The sequence below is a fragment of the Peromyscus maniculatus genome, chromosome 5, assembly GCF_049852395.1.
Source record: "Peromyscus maniculatus bairdii isolate BWxNUB_F1_BW_parent chromosome 5, HU_Pman_BW_mat_3.1, whole genome shotgun sequence".
NCBI lineage: Eukaryota > Metazoa > Chordata > Mammalia > Rodentia > Cricetidae > Peromyscus > Peromyscus maniculatus.
This window is the reverse complement of record NC_134856.1, coordinates 139,274,064-139,295,568: the sequence shown is the minus strand read 5'-3', so window position 1 is coordinate 139,295,568 and position 21,505 is coordinate 139,274,064. Positions and strand designations below refer to the sequence as shown.

The following is a 21,505-nucleotide window of genomic DNA, read 5'->3' as shown; positions in this document are numbered from 1 at the left end:
TCTTTTTCTAGAGACATGGCCACTTAAAGGTTTGTCTTGACTAAACTCATTATGTTCTGGTATTATGAGGACATAAACTACAGTTCCATTTCACATCACTGTCCTAATCTGTGTCTGTTTATAAGGCTTAAAACTCAAAGAAGTGATTTAGTCTCCAAATCTGTATTTTAATTTTTGTATTATTATTATTATTTGAGACAGGATTTCTCTGTGTAGCTCTGACTCTTCTGGAACTTCTTCCGTAGACCAGGCTGGCCTTGAACTCACAGAGATCCACCTGCCTCCGCCTCCCAAGTACTGGGATTAAAAGCGTGTGCCACCACTGCCCTGTGCTAATTTTTGTGTTTGTAGTGCGTTCACTCTATTGTACTGGGGAAGGCATGTGTCTGCACAGGTGTGTGTTCATGCATGTGTGTGCATGGTTGTGTGTGGAGGCCAGGAAACAAGTGCAGATGTTGTTCCTTACATGCTGTCCACCTTTGTGGACCCACATGGTGGAGGAGAACTGACCGTTTCTGCGTGTGTTCTGGTACACATGCCACCCTAAATGTGGCACACAAAAAAAAACCTTTAAAAATGCTTACCCTTCTAGGTGTGGTGACACATATTTACAAATCTCACACTTGGAAGGCAAAGGCAGGAGATTTTTGACTCAAGGCAAGCCTGAGCTATATATAGCAAGTTCCTGTGACTAAAAGCCAAAACAACAGAAAAATCCAGGAAAAAAAAAAAAGACAAAACAACCAAAAGGCTGGCAAAGATGGCTCAACACATGAATGTGCTTGCTGTCAAGCTTACAACCTGAACCTGATCCTTGAGACCATTGGTGGAAGGGAAGAGCCAGCTAGAGTCATCTGTGGTAGTTCATTTGAGGAACACCACTAGTGTCTGCTTCTTGGAATACATTACGAACACTTGACTAGTGGGGCAGCGTGTTTAGATGGACCGTTGTGAAGATTGTGTATTGCAGTGCATTAAGAGATGTTTAGCCGGGCGGCGGTGGCGCACGCCTTTAATCCCAGCACTCGGGAGGCAGAGGCAGATGGATCTCTTTGAGTTCAAAGCCAGCCTGGTCTACAGAGCAAGGTCCAGGACAGGCGCCAAAGCTACACAGAGAAACCCTGTCTCGAAAAGCCAGAGAGAGAGAGAGAGATCTTTAATTATAAAGATGGACGTAAGAGGTTATGTGGAACCCTTAGAAATCAGAAAATGTTGGGCTGGAGAGATGGTGTAGTTGTGAAGGCCTGAGCTCAGATGTCAGAGGCTGAGGATCGCACTCATCCTATAACCCCAGCTCCGAGAGGGGCAGAAGCGGGAGGATTACTGGGGCCTGCTGGCATAACTACAGCCTGTGAGTTGATACAAGCGCCAGGATCAGAGAGAGATCCTGCCTTAATGAATAGGTGGGAAGTGACAAAGAAGGGTGCCTCGTGTCCAGTTCTGACCTCTGCACACATGTACAGAAGCACTCAAACATATACAAGATAAGATTGTGCAGGCCATCACAGATATACCTGCTCTAGAGAAGCTTACATATGTGACCACCTGGGAACCATGTACATTAATGTTGGTATTTGTGTGTGTGATGACCAGGCCTACCCTTCATCTTACCCAAGAAGAGACTAGAATAAATCCAGATGTTTATCTTTAGTAGAATACTTACTTTAGAGTAATCACACAGAGGTTTATGAAGTAATGATATAACTTGAGGATAAGCAAAACTGTCCTTTAAAGTTTTGTGTGTGCTCAAAAACAGTGCTTAACCTAAATATAAGTCAGGCCTTAAGAGGGCTGTCTATGCAGCATGAGGTTCCGGGCTTGGATGTGCAAGTGAAACAAACCCTAAAGGAAGCAGTTGAGATGCTGCTGATGGCGGAGCATTTCCCTGCTGTGAATAAGGCCCTAGGTTGATTCCCAGCAAACCTGGGGAATGGATTTTTGTCTAACAACTCACCTGGTCTCTCCAGTCAGAGTGTGTGAAGAAAAAGTGGGTTGTGGAAAGGGGTATGTTCTAGATTAGAAGAGACTTGAGAGATCAGCAGCTGTAATGTCAGGCCTCGTTCAGATTAGGCCATGGTGTCCCAACTGCAAAAAATACCTAAGTCAAGAAGTATACAGGTGAAATAAAACAAACAGAATGAAGTTATATTGTTGAGTGCTGTTTGCCTAATGAAAAAGATGGAGGTGATAAACACTAAATTCAGGGTCATGGTTACTTTGTGGAGGCAAGAAGTTGAGTGTGGGAGATGATGAAGGGCACAGGCACAGGTAGGTCATGCTCTAGTTTTCAAGAGAAATGAGGTCACGGGTGGCTTTTTTACAAGCAGTTTTACTGACTGGTAATGTGGCTCGTGGGAAAGCACTTACTGCCAAGCCTGATGATCCTAGTTCAATCCCTGGGACCCATGTGACAGAAGACTACTAACTCTTGCAGAAAACAAGTTCTTCTCTGGCTTCTACCCCCTTCAGTAAACAAAATATAATTGAAAATAACAGCTTTATTGAGTTATATAATTTATTTACCATTGCATGTGTATAACTAAGTCATGAACAAAGACAGAGAATCAAACCAGGGTCTCAGATATATTAAACAATTGCTTTACCATTGAGCTAAACTCCCAGCCCCATTTGTAGTGTATTTAAGAAGTTATTCGGCCATAATCACAGTCTAGATTTAGAATTGTCTATAATTCCCCAGAGTTCCCTTGTAAATGCTCCCCTGGCAATGACTATTCTGTTTTGATTTCTAGAGATTTACATTTTCTGGTAACCTGTGAACAGACTATGTGGTCTTTTACGGTTGGCTTTTTCACCTGGCACAGTGTTTTTAGGTTGATTTATGTTGTAGCATCTATCAGTAGTTATTCAGCTAGACATAGCTGCACACTGTATCCCAACACTGAGGAGGCAGGGCTAGCCTGGTCCGCATAGTTCCAGGCCAGCCTGCACTACAGAGTGAGACTCTGTCTCACACAAGTAAACAATAGTTCATTCAGCTTTATTACTGAACATTGTAGAAATGTTTTGTATTCAGTTACAAACTGTTGATAATATTTATGTGGTTCTGTGTTTTTCTCTGTAGGGCTGAAATTGCTTAGGCTGTATAGTATATTTTTCTTTTTTGCAGAGGCAGAGATTGAAAGTGTTTGCCTCTTTGTAATGTTCTGAGGATCAAGTCCAGGGCCTTGAGCAGCTAAGCAAGCATTTTATTACAAAGTTATCTAGGATGGCGTTGAACTCTGTATCACAGGCAAGCCTTGACCTTATTCTCCTCCTACTTCAGCCTTGCACTATCTGGGATTGTAGGCCTGCACCAGGAGACCTGGTTGAAGCTATTTAACTGTCAAGAGCCTGTCGGGTTGTTTTAAAGAGTGGATGTTCCATTTACCGTTCCCACCAGTGATGTAAGGCCGGAAGGCCACCAACAGTTTTTTAAAGAATTCTTGCCACAGTGGGTGCCAATTATAGATAAATTTCTAAACAGTCTTATTAAATAAGAAACACAGAGCCAAGTACAGTGGTGCAAGCCGTAGAGATCAGAGCAATAGCCGCCAACTAACCTTAGCTCACTGCCTCTCCGTAGCTTCCCAAGAGAGCTTCTTCCTGTCTAACCTGCACCTTTATTGCCTTTCTGTTCTGTCTTCTCATTGGCTCTAAGCCCAGTCACATGACTTCCTCGTCACTGCCTGTCTATACAGACCTCCAGGTCTCTATGGTTGGTGTTGGGATTAAAGGTGTGTGTCACCTCTGTCGGCTGTGTCCTTGACCACACAGAGACTCTGCCTGCCATGTGATCAGATTGAGGGTGTGTGCCACCACCACCTGACTTCTGTTTGTGGCTCACTATGACCTCTGATCTCCAGACAAACTTTATTTATTAACATACAGATAAATACTACATTTCAGCACAAATAAACCATCGCCACACGAGTGGGAGTGTAGTGTTCGCCGTTGGATTTCAGTTGCTTTTCAGGATAACTAATGAGTATGTTTTCATGTGCTTGTCAGAATTCTGGTATTATTACTGAACAGTCTTCTCTTTTTGCCACTTCTAATGTGTTTTTATGTGTGTATCATTCAGAAATACTGAGGGGCTAAAATTGTTTTGGGGATAGGAACACTGGTAAGAGGAGCAGCAGTCAGAAGGTATGTGTGGTAGGTATGGTGTGCATGTCCTTGATCCCAGCATAGAGGTGTAGGTCTCTGTGAATCCAAGGCCTGCAAAGCTGCAGAGTGAATAGTGAGATCTGTCTCCAAAACTGTCAATCAAACAGGGCCACTGACTAGTGTAAATCCAGAAGCTGGTTAGTTGATGTCAGCCTGCTGCTCCTTCCATGGAAGCTCAGCACTGTTGTATGCTTTAAATGAGATCTTACCATAGAGCGGACATGTTTTATAAAGCAATACTTGGAAGTATGGTTATGCCACATGGTGGTGGCTCCTGGGCATCCCAAGCCTTGATGACTCTGTCAGCCTCTCCTGGTGTTTATGAGACTCAGGTAAAGCGGGGTCTTAGTGCTCTATAGAACATGAAGTTCTCTACGGGTAGTTAACAGTTTCATTTGTATTGATAGACAAGTAAACTTTCATTCAAACATTTCACTTTCTTAGGTGAAATGGAAGTAAAACAGTGAGCCGCCATTTAACTGTCTATCACTATTTACAAATACAGTTGAACTTGATAAAACTCAGTACTGTAGCCTAAGGGTGTGGAATTGAGGGGGACAGGAGGAGAATTTCTGTCGGTCTCTGTGCTTGATAATGAGAGGGGAAATCTTATTTCTATTAGAGAATGTGTAAAATTTCCAAATTTAAGTAATTTGATAGTTTGTATTAAAATCACTCCTCTTTAACATATTGTCTTTATTTGTATGCACAGTTTATGTCAAAATGGCTTTTTTTTTTTTTTCAAGACAGGGTTTCCTTGTGTAGCCCTTTGTCCTGGAGCTTGCTCTATAGACCAGGCTGGCTTTGAACTCACAGAGATCTGCCTGCTTCTGCCTCCTAATGCTGCAATTAAAGGTGTGCACCACTACCACCTGGCATCAAAGTGAATTTTAAATGCATTGTAAAATAGTGCATTTACTAAACTGTAGTAATCAAGTCAATTTGATACTGAGAATTGAGTCTTGAGAATGGACACAGAGGCGGATGGAATTGAGTCCAGAAATAAACCTTGATATCTGTATTTGTTTGAATTTTTGAGTATGAGTGCCAAGACATCTCAGTATGGAAAAATAGACTTCCCCTTGAATAAACGTTAGATAGCTGTATGCAGAGGAATACATTTGAATGCCTTCTGCATACCATGCACAGACACTAACTCAAAGTGGATCACAGAAGTCTATGTAAAACCTAACACCAAGCAGAAGAGCATGCACTGCAGTCCAGCTGCTTGAGAGGCTGGACCTTGCCTGGACACAAGAGTTGGAGTGGCAGGCTGGAGTTGCAGCTCCTGTGGTCAAGTGCCCATCACTGACATCAGTGAGGCCATGCCAAGGTTTGAACCCCGACACCACAAAGGCTTATCTAAGTTGAAAGGTTTAGAGCTGGAACTCCAACACTCTTAGAAGAAGTTCGGAAGTCAAGTGGTGAAGTGCTCACCTAGCATGTGATCCTGAACTCAACCCCTAGTTAAAAATAAAATTAAAAAAGGCAACTAAAACTTTTGTTTTATATAGAGGACATGAAATACTTGCTAAGGCAACTCTTAGAATGAGAGAAAATACAAATAATATTTAATGAGATGTTTATTTAAAATAAGGTTTTGTATGTGTGCATGTGTGTGTTTGTGGGGGCCAAAAGTCAATTTCCAGTGTCTTCCTCAGTGGCTCTTCATCTTATATACTATATTGAGAGGGTGTCAAATCATTTTATTCACAGACTTGAGAACGGGAGGGTGTCCACAGAAAAGATTCACAATCAGAGGTCCTCAGCAGGACAGATCTTTCTGGCCCCTCTATCACTCACTGGATTATAGACATTTGTCACCACGCTCAGCTTTTTAGAATACATTATTTTCTTTTTGATTTGTATTTATTGTAAATATGCCTGTATGTTTTCGGGGACATGTCAAAGGGACAGGTATGTGTATGTGAGTGATAGTGTTAGATCCCCTAGAGCTGGAGTTATAGGCTGCTGTGAGTCACCCAGAGTGGGTGCTGGGAACTAAACTCCAGCCCTCTGCAAGAGCAGTACACACTCTTAACCACGGAGCCATCTCTCCAGCCAGAAGACAGAAATCCTTGTAACTTGAAAGTGAGTAGGCAAATAACTCAGTTAAAAATGAGCAAAAGTGCTAAGTCAACATTTTTCAAGAGATAATTATACAGTGTCTAGTAAACATGAAAGCAGGCCTGCTCTGTTAGCCATAGTGAAAATGCAACTTAAAACCCTGATGAAATAGTCGTTCACATCCATGAAGGTGTCTACAATAAAAACACAATAACATATGGGTGAGAATATAGATATTAGAACTGTCTCCTGTTGCTGATTGTAATATAGTGAGCTGCTTGGAACACTAGCTGGAAGATTTCAGAAGGTTAAACATAGACTTTGCGCACCATCCAATAACCTTACTCCTAGGTATGTGCCAAACAGAGTTGGAAACATCTTGTGTATAAGTACTCATAGCCCCACCATTCATAACAGGCAAAAGAGATGTCTATCCACCAGTGACAAGAAAAACAGTATGTAAAATGGGGTATTTACTTGGTAATAAAAATTAAGCACTAATCCATGTCATCACGTGGAAGAATCTTGTAAACATATTACTAGAGCAAAGAAGTTTGAGACAGAAAACACAATTATTCTGTTTATATGAAATGTCTGGAATAGATAAGTTTATAGAAACAGAAAATTAGTGTTGCCTAGGGTGAAGAAGAGTATCAGGGACAGAGTGACTGCTAATGAATGCGGGCGGAGTGAAGAGAATATAACGCTGTTTGTGGTGACAGCTGGAGAACTCTCGAGAGTACAAAACCTGGGACTTTCACATGCTAACAGGTGAACTGTGTGGTGTGTGTATAATAAAAATGTAAAGGGCAAGTAGTACCTGGGCATGATGTCACAGAGCTGTAGTTTCAGCATTTGAGAAGCTGAGGCAGGAGGATCACAAGTTTCAGACCAGTCTGGGCTCTGTAGTAAGACCCTCCCTCTAAAAACTGTCAATCATATGACACTCCAAAATACGAAGGAGTAAGAAAAAGATACCTGTAAGTGTATCTCGTGCTTCTCTTCCAGAGACAGGGCAGAGTGGTGGCCTGTCTCCTAGCAACTGTCCACTTCCACTGCCCTCCTAATGACTCACGGGGTTCAGTGTGTGTTTGTGTGGAGTGATCGTAAATCATGACTTATTTTGACAGGAATTGAATTCTTCTCAGACTTCATCACACGATGGGGGATTCTTCAATAGACTGGAAGATGATGTTCATAAGATTCTTACTAGAGAAAAAAGAAGAGAACAACTTACAGAACATAACGGAACAGATAATTGTCCCGCTCCGGAGCACAACCAGGCATGTAAAATAAAATTCTCTTAAAATCACAGTGAAGTTTTCTTTTTCTTTTTAAAAGAAGGTAAATGACAGATTTCAACTCTATCCGTACAAAGTAACAGTTTTAGGATATTATCTTAGTGATCATTCTGAGAGGGTAATGTGTATGTGCAGTTAGTTCACTAATGACTATGGAGCACATGCTGCACTGTGTGTATAGTTAAGAACTGGTGCTGGAGAGGGTGGTCCTGTCTCTCAGGCGCTCTCTCTAGAACTGAGTTGAGTATATAAATGTAGTTAAGATGATTAGGAGGCATTAGTGCTATATAAAGCCTGAATGGCAGTGGGGTGTAATGGAAAAGAACAGTTGTTGAAATCAAATATTATAAAAATATCAGCGTGGGAACTCATCTGCTGTACTGCACTGGACATAATTGTTTCCTTCTTATGTTAGAAATTACAGTTTAAATACTTAACAGAGTCCATGTACACAGTGTATGTTTATAGATGATTGTATAGATAAGAGGTGTGAGAACAAAAAATAGCACATTAGTGTGATTGGGAATGGAGATCAGGATGAGTTTCTGGAGAGAAATCAACACTTGAGTTGAAGATGACAGGACAGAGGGTCTGAACATGCAAAGCTGAGGAGGAAACTCGAATGTCTTCAGTAAAACCATGAACAATGAAATGAAATCAGTTTAGTGAAAAGAGGAGGTTGTATAAATTGGCGGAGGTGGATTGGAAAGGTGGTGGAGCATTTAAAGCCTAGTTTGCAATTTAGTCTGTAGACTGGAAAGAATTTTAGGAAATTTTTGAGCAGAATAAACTTTTTATTTAGTACTAATAATTTTATTGCAGAGTCTAGGAGAATTGAAGGAACATGAAAAGTATGCATGGAGCTAGATAACAGTTTGAAGGAGACAGGACGGCATAGCAAACTAGGCAGAATGAAGATTGGAATTGCCATTTCAAAACCAGTGTGGCAATGTCTTTGAAACCTGAAGCTAGCTGATGGGCATGACTTAAGCTGTACTAATACTTTTCAGTTCTTTTTTGAGATAGGGTTTTTCCTTGTAACAGCCCTGGCTATCCTGGAACTTGCTTTGTAGACCAGGCTGACCTCAAACTCACAGGGATCTACCTGCCTCAGCATCACAAGCACTAGGATTACAGACCTGAGACACATCTGGAGAATGAATATATACATAGTTGAACTATTATTTAGTGACTTTTCTCATTACACAGTGTATTTTAAAATTCACTGTGCAAACACAATAAATAAATATCAGATTTACACACAAGATGGCAGACTTGAGAATGCCTCTGTGTAAACCAGTGAAGCTTTTAAGAAAAGCAGAATAAGGAAAAAATAGATTCTATTCCAAAGAGAGGAACAGCTTTGGAAACCCACAAAAGAAATAAAAGGAGCCTGGAAAGAGCTGGAACACAGACAGGACTATTGTAAACAATGATAGGTGGAACAATCTTGGTCAAAAGCTAGGACTGGATATTGGTCTAGCGTATACTTACAGCTTGTCATAAAAACCTCACTTGCTATCACTGTATGAAACTAGGATCATGTAATTGAGTAAAGGTAGAAATGTAGTAATTCAGAATTGTCTTAAAAAAATACAGTATTTTTCCTCTTAATATTTTCGCAAAGGACTATTGTAAACAATGATAGGTGGAACAATCTTGGTCAAAAGCAGTATTTTTCTTTTTTTCAGGAAGTGGGTCTAAAAGATGGAAGAATTGAAAGACTAAAGTTAGAACTTGAAAGGAAGGATGCTGAAATTCAGAAGCTCAAAGCTGTGATCACCCAGTGGGAGGTGTGTATCCATTCCTGTAAAAGAATTAGGAATTTACATTTTATGGGTTTTTATATATGTTTATTATTCAGTTACTAGAAATAGTCATTCTGTTATTCAGTCTTTTAAACTGACTATTCACTTAAAGTCTGAATAATGGTATAAATTTTGTTAGAAAATATATATTGGCCGGGCGGTGGTGGCGCACGCCTTTAATCCCAGCACTCAGGAGGCAGAGGCAGGCGGATCTCTGTGAGTTCGAGGCCAGCCTGGGCTACCAAGTGAGTCTCAGGGAAGGCGCAAAACTACACAGAGAAACCCTGTCTCGAAAAATTTAAAAAAAAAAAAAAAGAAAATATATATTGTAAAATACATGTATGTTACATGCATTTAGCTGTATAAACTATTTTAAGCATATAGTTTAGTAGCATTAAGTTTATTTAGTTACTTGTTCTTTGTGTTTGTTTGTTTGCTTGTTGTTTCTCTGTGTAGCCCTGACCATCCTCACTCTGTAGACCAGGCTGGCCTCGAACTCACAGATATCAGCCTGCCTCTGCCTCTGCCTCCCTCCCGAGTGCTGGGACTAAAGGCCCAGTAACATAAAGTATTACCTTCCCACTGTCGAGTGGCTGTTACTGTGTTACTGCTGTGTGTCGTCATTGTCGTGCCCCCCCACCCCCCACCCCGCAGAGACTTGACCTTGAAGTGGCTCACTGTTCCCGCCCTTCCTCTCCTGTTCCCTCTGACGGTCCATCTCTGAATTGCCTGCTGTGGATTCCTTGTTTTGGAGGATCACACAGTTTTTGTCTTTTCTTTCTGGCTTATTTCTTTTAACATAATGTTTTTGAGGTTCCTGTGTGTTGTAGCATTTATCAGAACTTCATTCCTTGTCCTACCTTAAAAACATCCTCCTAAATGTACAGACTACATTTTGTGTATGAGTGCACAAGTATCTGGGATCCTGCTTTGAGTTCTTTGAATATTTTGAGAAACTAAAAGTAGAATTGCTGATTATATGATATTCTGTTTTAGCTTTTTATGTGACTTCCAAGCTTTCTCAAAGCAACTGTTATTTTTTCTTTTTTTACCAGAAATGCACAGGGATTCTAATTTCTCCCTATCCTTGCTAATACTATGTATACAATTGTTTTCTTTTAAAGATTAGTTTTAAAATTTTATTTGTGTGCATGTGTGCTTGTATGAATGCACATGTGTGTTCAGGTAGCTGTGGAATCCAGAGGAGGGTGTCAGATCCCCTGGAGCTGGAGTTACAGGTTGTGCTGGGAACCAAACTGGGTGGGTCCTCTGCAGCGGCAGCAAGTGCTCCTGACCCTGGGCTCGTTCCCCAGCCCTTACAGTGGTTTTTAACCACAAACTTAAGAAGCACTCTCTTGCTGCTCCCCTTTAGACTTGGACAAAGACGCTCCAGTTCCGAGGCATGGTGTGTCTTCTGACCAACGTTAGTCTACTGATTATTTCCTGAGAGCCTGTGGGCATGCCAGGGTCCTGGGTTTGCCGTGTGCAGCATCTCTCTTTAATCTCAATGTCTTAAGTGTTTCTTCTTTCTTTATATTTACTGTGGCAGACACTTCAGTTCCCTGTGTGGACTGCAGTACTACTCAGTAGATAATTATTATCAGCAGTTTAATTGGATAGAGTATCATTTAGTAAAAGTCACTTTTTATAGAATTTAAAATATATTGAAAGCCAGGTAGTGGTGGCCCACACCTTTAATCCCAGCACTCGGGAGGCAGAGGCAAGCGGATCTCTGTGACTTTGAGGCCAACCCAGTCTACAGGACAGCCAGAGACAGAGAAACCTTGTCTCAACCCCTCCCTCAAAATAAATAAATAAAAATAAAATATATTTAAGTCCACTGGGCTCTGGCATGGTTCAGTGGTAGCTCCTTGATTTGTGTGTTTGGTGAGGCCCTGTGTTGGACCCATCACTGTGGAAATAAAAATGGAACTGGTAAGTTCTGCACACACTTGGGACATGCTGAGAGAAAAAGAGAGGAGGTTTTTATACTGATATTTTTAGGCTTTTCTCTTTTTATAACATTTAATGTTTTCACTAATTGCTTGTTAGTGTTTGAAGGTTTTTAGAGTACTAAAAGAAATGTCGAGTGAAGACAGTTTGGGCAGATAATTATCAGAAATTCAAATGGTCCATGTGGGAGCACAGTTCCTCTTATTCATGAATGGATGGTGTATTGTTTGTTAGGGCTGGAAGAGCCAAGCCATTTGGGAGAAGGAACTGACAAAGTCCGATAGTGCTGGTAGTTCTGTATCTGAACGTAGCAGTTGTAGAACGGACAGAGAGTTCTGGGAAAACTTGCAGGGAGCCATTTTCTTTTAATTTTTATCAAAATTAGTTGGAATTATTTAGAGTTTTTATTTGGGAAGAAAGGAAAAAATCCTTCAGGAAATTTTAATAATTTCCTGACTTCACTTTTATTCCCCTACTACTTTGAAACTTTTTAAGTTTAATTTTATTAGTTGGGGGGGGATGAGTATGTGTGCATGTGTGTATACATTTGTGTGTGCATGTGCCTGGACGTGTGTGTGTGTGTGTGTGTGTGTGTGTGTGTGTGTGTGTGTGTGTGTGTGTGTGTGTGTAGACTTCAGTCCTGTGGAGTCAGTTTTGTCCTTGTACCTTTGTGTGGGTTCCAGGGATCAACTCATGTCATTAGCTTTACCCATGAAGCCATCTTGTTGGCCCCTCTTCAAGTTTTCTGAGATTTAATTGAGTAGTTCCGATTACATCTTCCTCCGCCCGTTTATTCCCTAAATGATTTATGTTTTTAAACAAGCACAGAATGTACAGCCCAATAAATTAAAAGTGGACCATAATTTATCATTTATTTTTAAAAAGTTAAAATCTCTTTTCTTTGATTATTAGACCAAGTATAAAGAAGTAAAAGCAAGAAATGGACAATTATTAAAAATGCTTCAGGAAGGAGAAAGTAAGTGATTCACGTGCTTTTGGGTGCGAGGGTTGTTTGTTTAATTATTTGAGGTGTGTGGGTGTTTTGCCTGCATGTATGTAAATGTATTGTGAGTGTGCCTGGTGCTCAGAGACACCAGAAGAGCGGCATGGATTCCCGGGAGCTGGAATCACGCTGCTGTGGCCACCATGTGGGTGTGCAGGTTGAACTCTGGCTCTCCATACGAGTTTAGTTTGTTTCTTTGAGATAGGGTCTCGCTGTGCAGCTCTGGCTGGCCAGAAACATGCTTTGTAGACCAGACAGGTGTTGATCTCACAAAGATCCACTTGCCTCTGCTTCTCAGGTGCTTGGGTTAGCGGCATGTGCGACACACTCAGCCTTTGAGTGTTTTTTAGAATTAGAGGTAATCTTCATATCTGAAGACACATCACCAAGTTACATGTTTTATCAATGCGCACACATACATTTCCCAGAGTGATACAAGTTGGATAGTTTTTTGTAATATCACCACCTCTTCAAGCACCTGGCTTTGTGCACATCTACCACTATTCAGGTAAGAGGGCTGAGATTCCAGTTCTTACACACCATTGCACCAAGCTGGGCATAGTGGAGCACACCTTTAATCCAGCACTCTGGAGGTAGGGCAGGGGATCTCTGAGGTTTAGGCCAGCCAAGTCTGCATGGTGATGAGACTTCCATCTCAAAAAAAAAAAAGGAAAAGAAATAAAATAAAATCTTTCTTTTAAGACTAGCCAAAAAGCAGGTATAGTGGTTTGTTTCTGTAATCCCAGCAACTTGGAGACTAAGGCAAGAGGATCAGAAGCTCAAAGCCAGCCTGGGCTACAAAGTAGAATGATGGCTGAGTGGGTAAAGCTGAGCTGCCAAACATGATAGACCTGACTTTCACAAGTTATCCTGACACGTGTGGACTGTGGCACATGCACACACATGCACACACACATAATAAATAAGTATAACAAAAAATATAAACATGACCTAATAAATAGATAAATATTCAAGATATTTCTTTTTTCTTATAACTTTTTCAGTTTTCTTATATACCTGTCCTAGTGGTTGTAAATTGAAAAATTAATCATATCTATGCAGATAATATTTCAACATCACAGAAAAAATTAAATTACTAAAAAACAAAACAAAAACCTGTTGCTGTAGTAACGACCAGTATGTAGTAGAGAGAATACGGCCGGTCAGGCCCCGGAAGGACGTGTAGTCAGCAGAGGAGGAAACCACTGCTCTGGCTGTGCTGCCCTGAGTTTGTCTACTCGGCACTGAAGTGACTGAACAGTGACGCCGCTGCTTTCTTTCCCTCAGTGAAAGACAAGGCCGAGATACTCCTGCAAGTGGATGAATCACAGAGCATCAAGAATGAGCTGACAGTCCAGGTGAGGGGCTTTGGGACCTGTTGACTGCGTGTCTCATGCTATTCTCAGGTCTTAATTGTTATGCCCCACAAAACAGAAGTACTGCCCAGTAAGCAGGCGAGAAACAATAGAGTATTCATTATTACTGTGTACTAGCAAAGAGAGTTTCTGCTTATTTAATTAAAGATGGTAGGTATGTCCTAAAGACTCTGGAAAGGTAAGGTTGTGAGACAGTGGACATGAACACCAGCAGCAGGCAGAGCTTACCCTGCTCTCATGGGTTTTCTCTTCACCGTCAGCCTCTCCTCCTGTCTGCACACCTGTGCTGTCTCAGGGGAACCATGGGAAGGGCATCTCTGATACTGACGGTTGTCAGATTTTATCACACTGGGTATGTTCAGAATTAGTGTACTTTCCAAAAAAGGCAAAAAGAGTTTTCTTACTGATTATTTGGCTATAGGTGACTTCACTTCATGCCGCATTGGAACAGGAAAGATCTAAAGTGAAAGTATTACAAGCAGAATTAGCCAAATACCAGGTATGTTTTTATAATTTTTAATTTTTCTTTATAGCTACATTTGGAATAGATCCAATGTAAGAGTAACTGTGCTATTTTATTTTTAAGTGAAAATGTATTCACCAGATATATTATGATTTTGTAAAAGAAAAATAGATTTATTTTATTTATGTGTATGAGTTGTGTGTGTATGGGTGGGGGGGGTTACCTGTGGAGGCCAGAGAGTGTGTTGATCCCCTGATGCTAGAGTTAGAAACACTTGCAAGCTTCCAGGTCCTCTGGCTCTTAACCACTGAGCCATTTCTCCAATTCCATGTTAATGCTTTTGTGGTTAGCCAGATAATGTACATTTTCGAAAATAAAAAGGTAATTCTAGATACTGGTATGTACACCAATAACTAAAGTGATTCGAGAAGTGCATCAGAGCTGTGTAGACAGTCTGTCCTGTTGGTTATGTGACAGAAAGGCGCAGGTGACACAGCCCAGCATCACACGCTTGGCGACTTGGATATAGACTCTGCTCTTGTTAACCGACAGGTGTGTAGAGATTGATACTTTGAGATGGTGTGATCTTTCACCAGTGATTTTGTAGCCATTGATGTTATTTGCATTCATCATTATTTTGATGATATTAGATTCTGCTAGACTTAAGAAGATAACTCAGCTCTTTTTTCCTGTGTGAAACAGTTGAGAGTAATCATCAGTATTTTCCATTAATCAATGCATCAGATTTGTTTTTCCATACTTACACATATACATGTAAATCATCAATGTGAAATCATGGTATAAAAAAAAGGCTTGAAAGCTATTGGAGGCATAGAAAATATAAAAAGTATTTAATCCAGCCCTGCATGGTGACACACACCTTTAATTCCAACACTTGGGAGGCAGAGGCAGGTGTTTCTCTGTGAATTCAAGGCCAGCCTGGTCATAATGAAATGTTGAAAGCAATCCTTGTATGTCTGTTATTTGAGGTTTTTTGGTTTTGTTTTAATCTCATTGGATTTTCACACTGGCAGCGTCATAGCCAGTGATACTCATCCATCTGTATCATCATTGGTAATTCTGATCTTTGAGAAGCATGCTAAGAATTTTAAGATACACAATAGTAGGGCCTGAGCATAGTGGCTATTTACCTTAAAGGAATGTTTTCTAAACTTATTTTTATTTTCCTACTAACAGGAAATAAATCTCTTTTTAAATATATGTTTATTATACATTTCATTTCCCACAAAATCAGTACATTTTTCCCCTAAATGAATAAATCTTTTGGAACCTTGTGTGTGATCAGGAGTGAAGACCAGCATTCATATATTTAAGAGTTTTTGGTTTTTAATTTAGAAGGTCGATGTATTTTACTTCAAATGGAAGCTGTAGGCCCAGAGGGTAAAAGAAATCAGAGAAGCCACTTCCCTTTCACATGAGCCTGCCTGACATGCCCCCAGTACGGCTGAGAAATAGACTTTTCATGTATTCTTACACTTTTAAGTACTTATTTTTTATTTTATGTGTGTCGGTGTTTTGCCCTTCGTCCCAGCCTGAAAATCAAATTTCTAATGCTGGGGCTGAAGAGTTGGGTCAGCAGTTAAGAGCACAGACTGTTCTTCCAGAAGACCTGGGTTCAATTCCCAGCACCCACATGGCAGGCAGCTCACAACCTTCTGTAACTTTAGCTCCTCTGTCTCTGACAATCTCCTCTGTCTCCCCTAGGAACCAGACACTGAAGTACACAGACATTTATGCAGGAAAATGCCCATGTGCAAAAAATACAAATAAATTTAAATTTTTTAAATTCTAATGCTATTTAATAAGAACAAAACTATACATAAATTAAATTACCAAAAAAGAAATTAACTGAATTACCAGATTTGCTGATTATATGAGATGAATAAACTTTGCTTGTTTTGTACTTTTTAAAGTATTTAGGACAAAGTAAACTCTGAAAAATGAGGTATTTGTGATCTTATTTAATCAACCTAAACAATTACTTTATGTAGTCTTTGTAAAAGTAACTGTGAAAGCAGCCAGGTAGAATACCTAGCTGCACTTTGATTTTGTGTGTTTATAAACTGAAAATGCCCCAAGCTGAAGTAATGTGCTGTTTTTCCTCACAGGGCGGCAGAAAAGGGAAAAGGAACCCTGAGTCTGACCAGTGTAGGTGATTACGGCAGCCTTGGAGGTCAACACACAGATTTTTCAGAATTCTGCAAAAAATGTGTATATTGCAAAAAATGTGTAACTGCTAAACTGCAGTTTTTGTTGAAGGAACTAAAAGTAACTAGCTCACTCATAGTCTACAATTTTATGTTCTTTTGGCTTAAAGTTAAAAGAAAATATAGAATACCAGCAGAACTTGATTATTGTTTTCTGTCCAAACTTCTTATGACTTTAGTTTTTCATCAGTCAATAAAATTAATTTACTCTTCCACTAATCCGCCTGATCTTTAAAGTCTCCTGAACAGTGTGGTATTGTTATTGCTCAGTTTTCCACACCTTTGTGTGCTGAACCTGACAGGATCGAACCATGAGTAGAAAGAATATGGCTGATGTCCTCAGGTGGTGGTGAGCAAAGAGGAAAAAATAATGACCACATGTTTCCAAGAGTCATCACAAGTATATCACATGTTCCTCAGTGTAAATCGAGAAAGTTTACAAGAGAGGATGCTTACAGGGAGTTTTTCCTGTGTTTTTGTTGAGAAGCATTCTGACCGAAGGAATAAAATCTGGACTAGAAGATTTGCTGAAATTTCCTGGCCTAGCACAGTCAGACACACAACACTGAGAAGGCTCAGTGAGGGAGGTCAGCAAGGGACTCTTGATTGCTGGGAAATTGCTAGAATAATTAACTGCAAATGGGGACTTTTTTCCTTCAATATGTTCAATGATACACAATTATGATTTATTAAAATTTGTCTTTGTCTTTTGAAGTAGATTGCTGAGTGGAAGAAGCAGTGTGTAATGTTAGAAGTGAATACATGCACACTGAGCTTGGCCTCTTGAGCCAATATTACTGAAATACTCTGTGTGTGTGTGTGTGTGTGTGTGTGTGTGTGCGCGCGCGCGCGCGCTTTACAGGTATAAAAACACGCATGTTTTGCCTGAATGTATGTGTGTGCCTGGCACCCGTGGAGGCCAGAAGAGGGCATGAGATCCCCTGGAACTGGAGTTTGGGATGGCTGTGAGCTGCCATGCAGGTTCTGGGAACAGAACCCAGGTCCTCTGCAAGAGCCACAAGTGCTGTTAACCACTGAGCCAGCTCTCTAGCCCCCAAGATTCCCTTTCTTGGCAGTCTTTCTTTTTTATTTTTATTTTTTAATTTACTAAAGCGGTGTGTGCTGTAGCATGCGTGACGAAGTCAGAGAACACCTGGCGTAACTCTTGTCTCCTTCCACCATCGGGGGCCTGGCTGTCAGATTTGGGGTGCTAAGCTTGAGGGCAAGCGTCCCCGGCCCTGAAGCATCCATGGCTCTGTTTCTGGACAGTTTTTGAGAAACAAAACAATTTGAACAGAAATGTGATGAGTTGCCATTGCTTCTCTCTCTGACTTCTTCATTAGGTTCTCTGGGCCTTGTAAAGAGCCGTGGTTATCGTTCCCTGTGCGCCCAGTGCTGCTGTCATGAGGCATGGAGTAGACGCCAAAGCAGTGTTTGGTTGATAAAGAGAATATGCAGGGGAGAGGGAAAATAAAATTAGGAGAAAAGAAAAATGATAAAGTATGGTGAAGGAGTAGAAGCCTGGAAAGTTATTTTATGCTAGGGGTCTAGTCCAGGGCCTCACACACACTTAGGTGAGTAGGAAACACTCTGCTGAGTTACACTGGCCACCCAGGTGGCCTTCATTTTGACTAAAGCATGGATGTTTACACAGGATAGTAATTAGAAAGGTAGGGAAGTAGTGTGCAGATAGCCGACGATCCATCTTGAGCTTCAAATTAGGAAATCGACATAATTTGATAAGTGAAGAAAAACCATGAAAAGTTTACATGAGAGTCCTGTAATCCTGTCCTTTAAGGAAACTGAGTTTAAGACAGGTGTGGTGACACTCGCCTTTAATCCCAGCAGTTGGGGGACAGAGGCAGGAGAATCCCTGTGAGTTTGAGGCCAGCCTGGTCTATATAGCAAGTTCCAGGACAGCCAGAGATACATAATAATAGATCCTGTCTTAAGAGGGGGAAAAGTGAATAGTGAGAAAGAAAAAACTTTGTTTCAGAGACAAGATCTCAAGCCTAAGTGAGAATGAACTGATCCTTTAATAAATACTTAAAGTAGAGTGGGAGAAAACAGACTTGTGGGCCAGTGAGAGGGCTCAGCAGGTAAAGGTGCTTGCTGTCACATCTGCTGCCTGAGTTCAATCCCCAGAGTGCACACAGGAGAAAGAGGACACAAAAATAACATACAAAAGCCAGTAGCCTTCCTTTCTACCAGTAACAACCTTGCTGAGAAAGAAATCAGGGAAGGGAATCTCTTCACAACTGAAGAAAAACACTTAGAAAGAAACCTAACCAAGAATATGAAAGACTTGAAGGACCTCCCATGTTCAGGAATTGGGAATATGAATACTGTGAGAGGCTAAGCTGCCAAAGGCAACCTGCAGATGCAGTGTGAGCCCATGACAATGGTAGTGCCATTCTTCACAAAAGCAAAAGAGTCATCTTCAAATTCGCATGGAAGCACAAAGGACCCTGGGATAGCCAAAGTAGGCCTGACTGCATGCCTTGTCTTCTTGCTGCACTGTACAGCTATGAGCATGATATCAGCAAACCAGATCTGTGGAGTAAACGGGACCAGACATCAACCCACACAGCTGCAGCCACCCGATTTTTGAGAAAGATGCTAAAATACACCCTAGAGAAAAGACAGCCTTTTCATCAAACATTGATGGGGAAACTGGGTACCCACAGATGGAACAAAACTAGATCCCTACCTCTTACCCCATCTAAAAAAATAACTCCAACTGCTTCAGAAACCTTAATGTAAGTCCTTAAGCTGAAATTGTTGCAGGAAAAAAAAAAAAAAAAAAAAAAAAAAACCACTTCTAGAATCATAGGCAAGGACTTTCTGAACAGTATTTCAGTTGTTCAGGAAATAAGACCAACTACTGGCATATAGGACCTCATGCATTAAATTAGCACAGAAAAGGAAACCACCATGTGGAGAGACAGTTCCTGAATGAGAATATATTTGTTTGTCTGACAGGATTACTATCTAGAACATTCACAAAACTCAAAACTCTAAAGAAATACAACCACTCAAAATAAATGGGCTAGTGAACAGTTCTTCAAAGAAATTCAAACAGCCAGGTGCAGACACACAGATACACATAATTAAAAATAATTTTTAAAAAAGTACTTTAAAGCAAATTAAGCTACATTGAATTTTCATTTACCCTAGCCATTATGGCAGTCATGAAGAAAACAAAACAGTGGCAAGAGACTTCAGGGGACCTTGTGTCTAGGTGTTTCTGGGCTGCAGGTGCTTTGTGGTTTCATCACATTGTTAACAGGCCAAAATACCCTGACTGACAAGACCATAACCCTACAAGTGGAGCCCAGTGGCACCACCACGTGAAGGACAAGATCCAGGATAAAGAGGGCACCGCCCCCCACCCCCAGCAGCGACTCATCTTTGCAGGCAAGCAGCTGGAAGATGGCCACACTTTCTGATTACAACATCCAGAAAGAGTCACCCTGCACCTGGTCCTCCATCGGAGGGGTGGCTATTAACTCTTCAGTCTGCATTTCCAGTGGGCGATGATGGCACTACTCTGCACTATAGCCATTTGCCCCAAGTTAAGTCTAGAAATGACAAGTTTCAGTAATAGCTGAACCTCTGTTAAAAATGTTAATAGAAGTTTTGTTGCATGGTTAAAAGAGAAAAAAAAAAACGAGCAGAACTTGGGGGGAGGAGGAGGGTGTAAATGATGTTAATGCAGTACTCATTCTCCAAAAGAAAAATAAATGCTGGTACCATTGTGGACCAAAGGAACCCTTACATGATGCTGGTGGAATGTGAGCAGGTGCAGCCACCGTGGGGATGACTATGCAGGTTCCTCAGAAACCTGAAAATAGTCATCTCCTATTTTCAGCATCTCACAGGGGTACTTGAGAACCAATGTGTATTGCAGCACCAATCACAGTGTCTAATTACAGAACCAACCTAGGTGTCCAACAGCAGAGGAATGTGAGATATACATGTGTGTTCAGTCACAAAGAAGAATGAAGTTATGTTTTCAGCAAAATGGATGCAACCCGAGATAATGGTATAAATCAGGCCAGTCTCAGAATGGCAGATATTGTATGTTTCTCTCATCTGTTGTTTCTAGATTTTAGATGGATGTATAAAACCATGTGTGCATGGCATGAATGTAGAGTGAAAAATGTCTAGAGCAAAGGGGACTTCCAGGAAGACAGACAGAAATGGAAGATGAGAAGTAAGGTGGGGATGCTCAAGTACATTATATAATTGTATGAAAATGTTCTTATTTAATACCAGGCACAACTCATACATACAGTGATAAACTTTAAAGAAAAGGTACAAAAAAGAAAAAAGGCCGGGCGGTGGTGGCTCACGCCTTTAATCCCAGCACTCGGGAGGCAGAGGCAGGCAGATCTCTGTGAGTTCGAGGCCAGCCTGGTCTCCAAAGCGAGTTCCAGGAAAGGCGCAAAGCTACACAGAGAAACCCTGTCTCGAAAAACCAAAAAAAAAAAAAAGAAAGAAAGAAAGAAAGAAAGAAAGAAAGAAAGAAAGAAAGAAAGAAAGAAAGAAAAAAGAAAAAGCTTAATTAAGCTAGGTAGTAGTGACACATGCCTTTAATCACTTGGGAGGCAAAGGCAGGTGAATCTCTGTGAGTTCGAGGCCAGCCTGGTCTACAAATCGAGTTTCAGAACATGTAGGGCTGTTACACAGAAAATCCCTGTCTCAGGAAACACAAAAACCAAACAAAAATAGTAAAGGGACTACTGTCCGCTGTTGGTGTGCACTGTGTGCACTCACCACTCCAACAGTAGTGTAAAGTGAAACAGTGCACTGCTGGTGGGAAGGTAGCCAGTAGCTCTCTGCTCTCCGATGAGATCTGAGACCAGAGGAAAGCCCACGGCTTAGCACTGTAAACCTAGTCAAAAATCAGTGGTGGAAGAAATTATAGGCCCTGGGAGGCAACTGAATACCATAGCTTGGCAAATTGACATAGCATTAAGCTGTCTTCTAAATATTTATGCTTATGCCCATGGGCAAATACTACTGTCAACCTTAATTAGAAAAGCTCTTTCCAGTGACTGGTGGTGAATGCAAAGCCTCATGGGGCCAAGAGTAAGTGACAGATGCAATCCAGCCCTGGACAACATTTGTGCAATC

The 21,505-nt window shown here is 40.9% G+C and overlaps 1 protein-coding gene across 4 annotated transcripts in view; it reads left to right on the top strand.

Annotated features, from left to right (window-relative positions):
• The window catches only part of Gkap1 (G kinase anchoring protein 1), a 37,089-nt gene extending 20,508 nt beyond the window's left edge, over window positions 1-16,581 (top strand). For 3 of the 4 annotated variants that reach the window (XM_076573462.1, XM_076573461.1, XM_015995664.3), the window contains 6 exons: window positions 7,365-7,517; window positions 9,227-9,328; window positions 12,209-12,272; window positions 13,587-13,657; window positions 14,097-14,174; window positions 16,268-16,581. In XM_076573462.1, coding sequence (XP_076429577.1) covers window positions 7,365-7,517; window positions 9,227-9,328; window positions 12,209-12,272; window positions 13,587-13,657; window positions 14,097-14,174; window positions 16,268-16,315 — 516 coding nt within the window. In that variant the 3' untranslated portion in view covers window positions 16,316-16,581. Of the gene's footprint in view, window positions 1-7,364; window positions 7,522-9,226; window positions 9,329-12,208; window positions 12,273-13,586; window positions 13,658-14,096; window positions 14,175-16,267 lie in introns of all 4 variants that reach the window. The other variant, XM_076573463.1, reaches the window with a different exon arrangement.
• The last annotated feature ends 4,924 nt before the right edge of the window (window positions 16,582-21,505 follow it).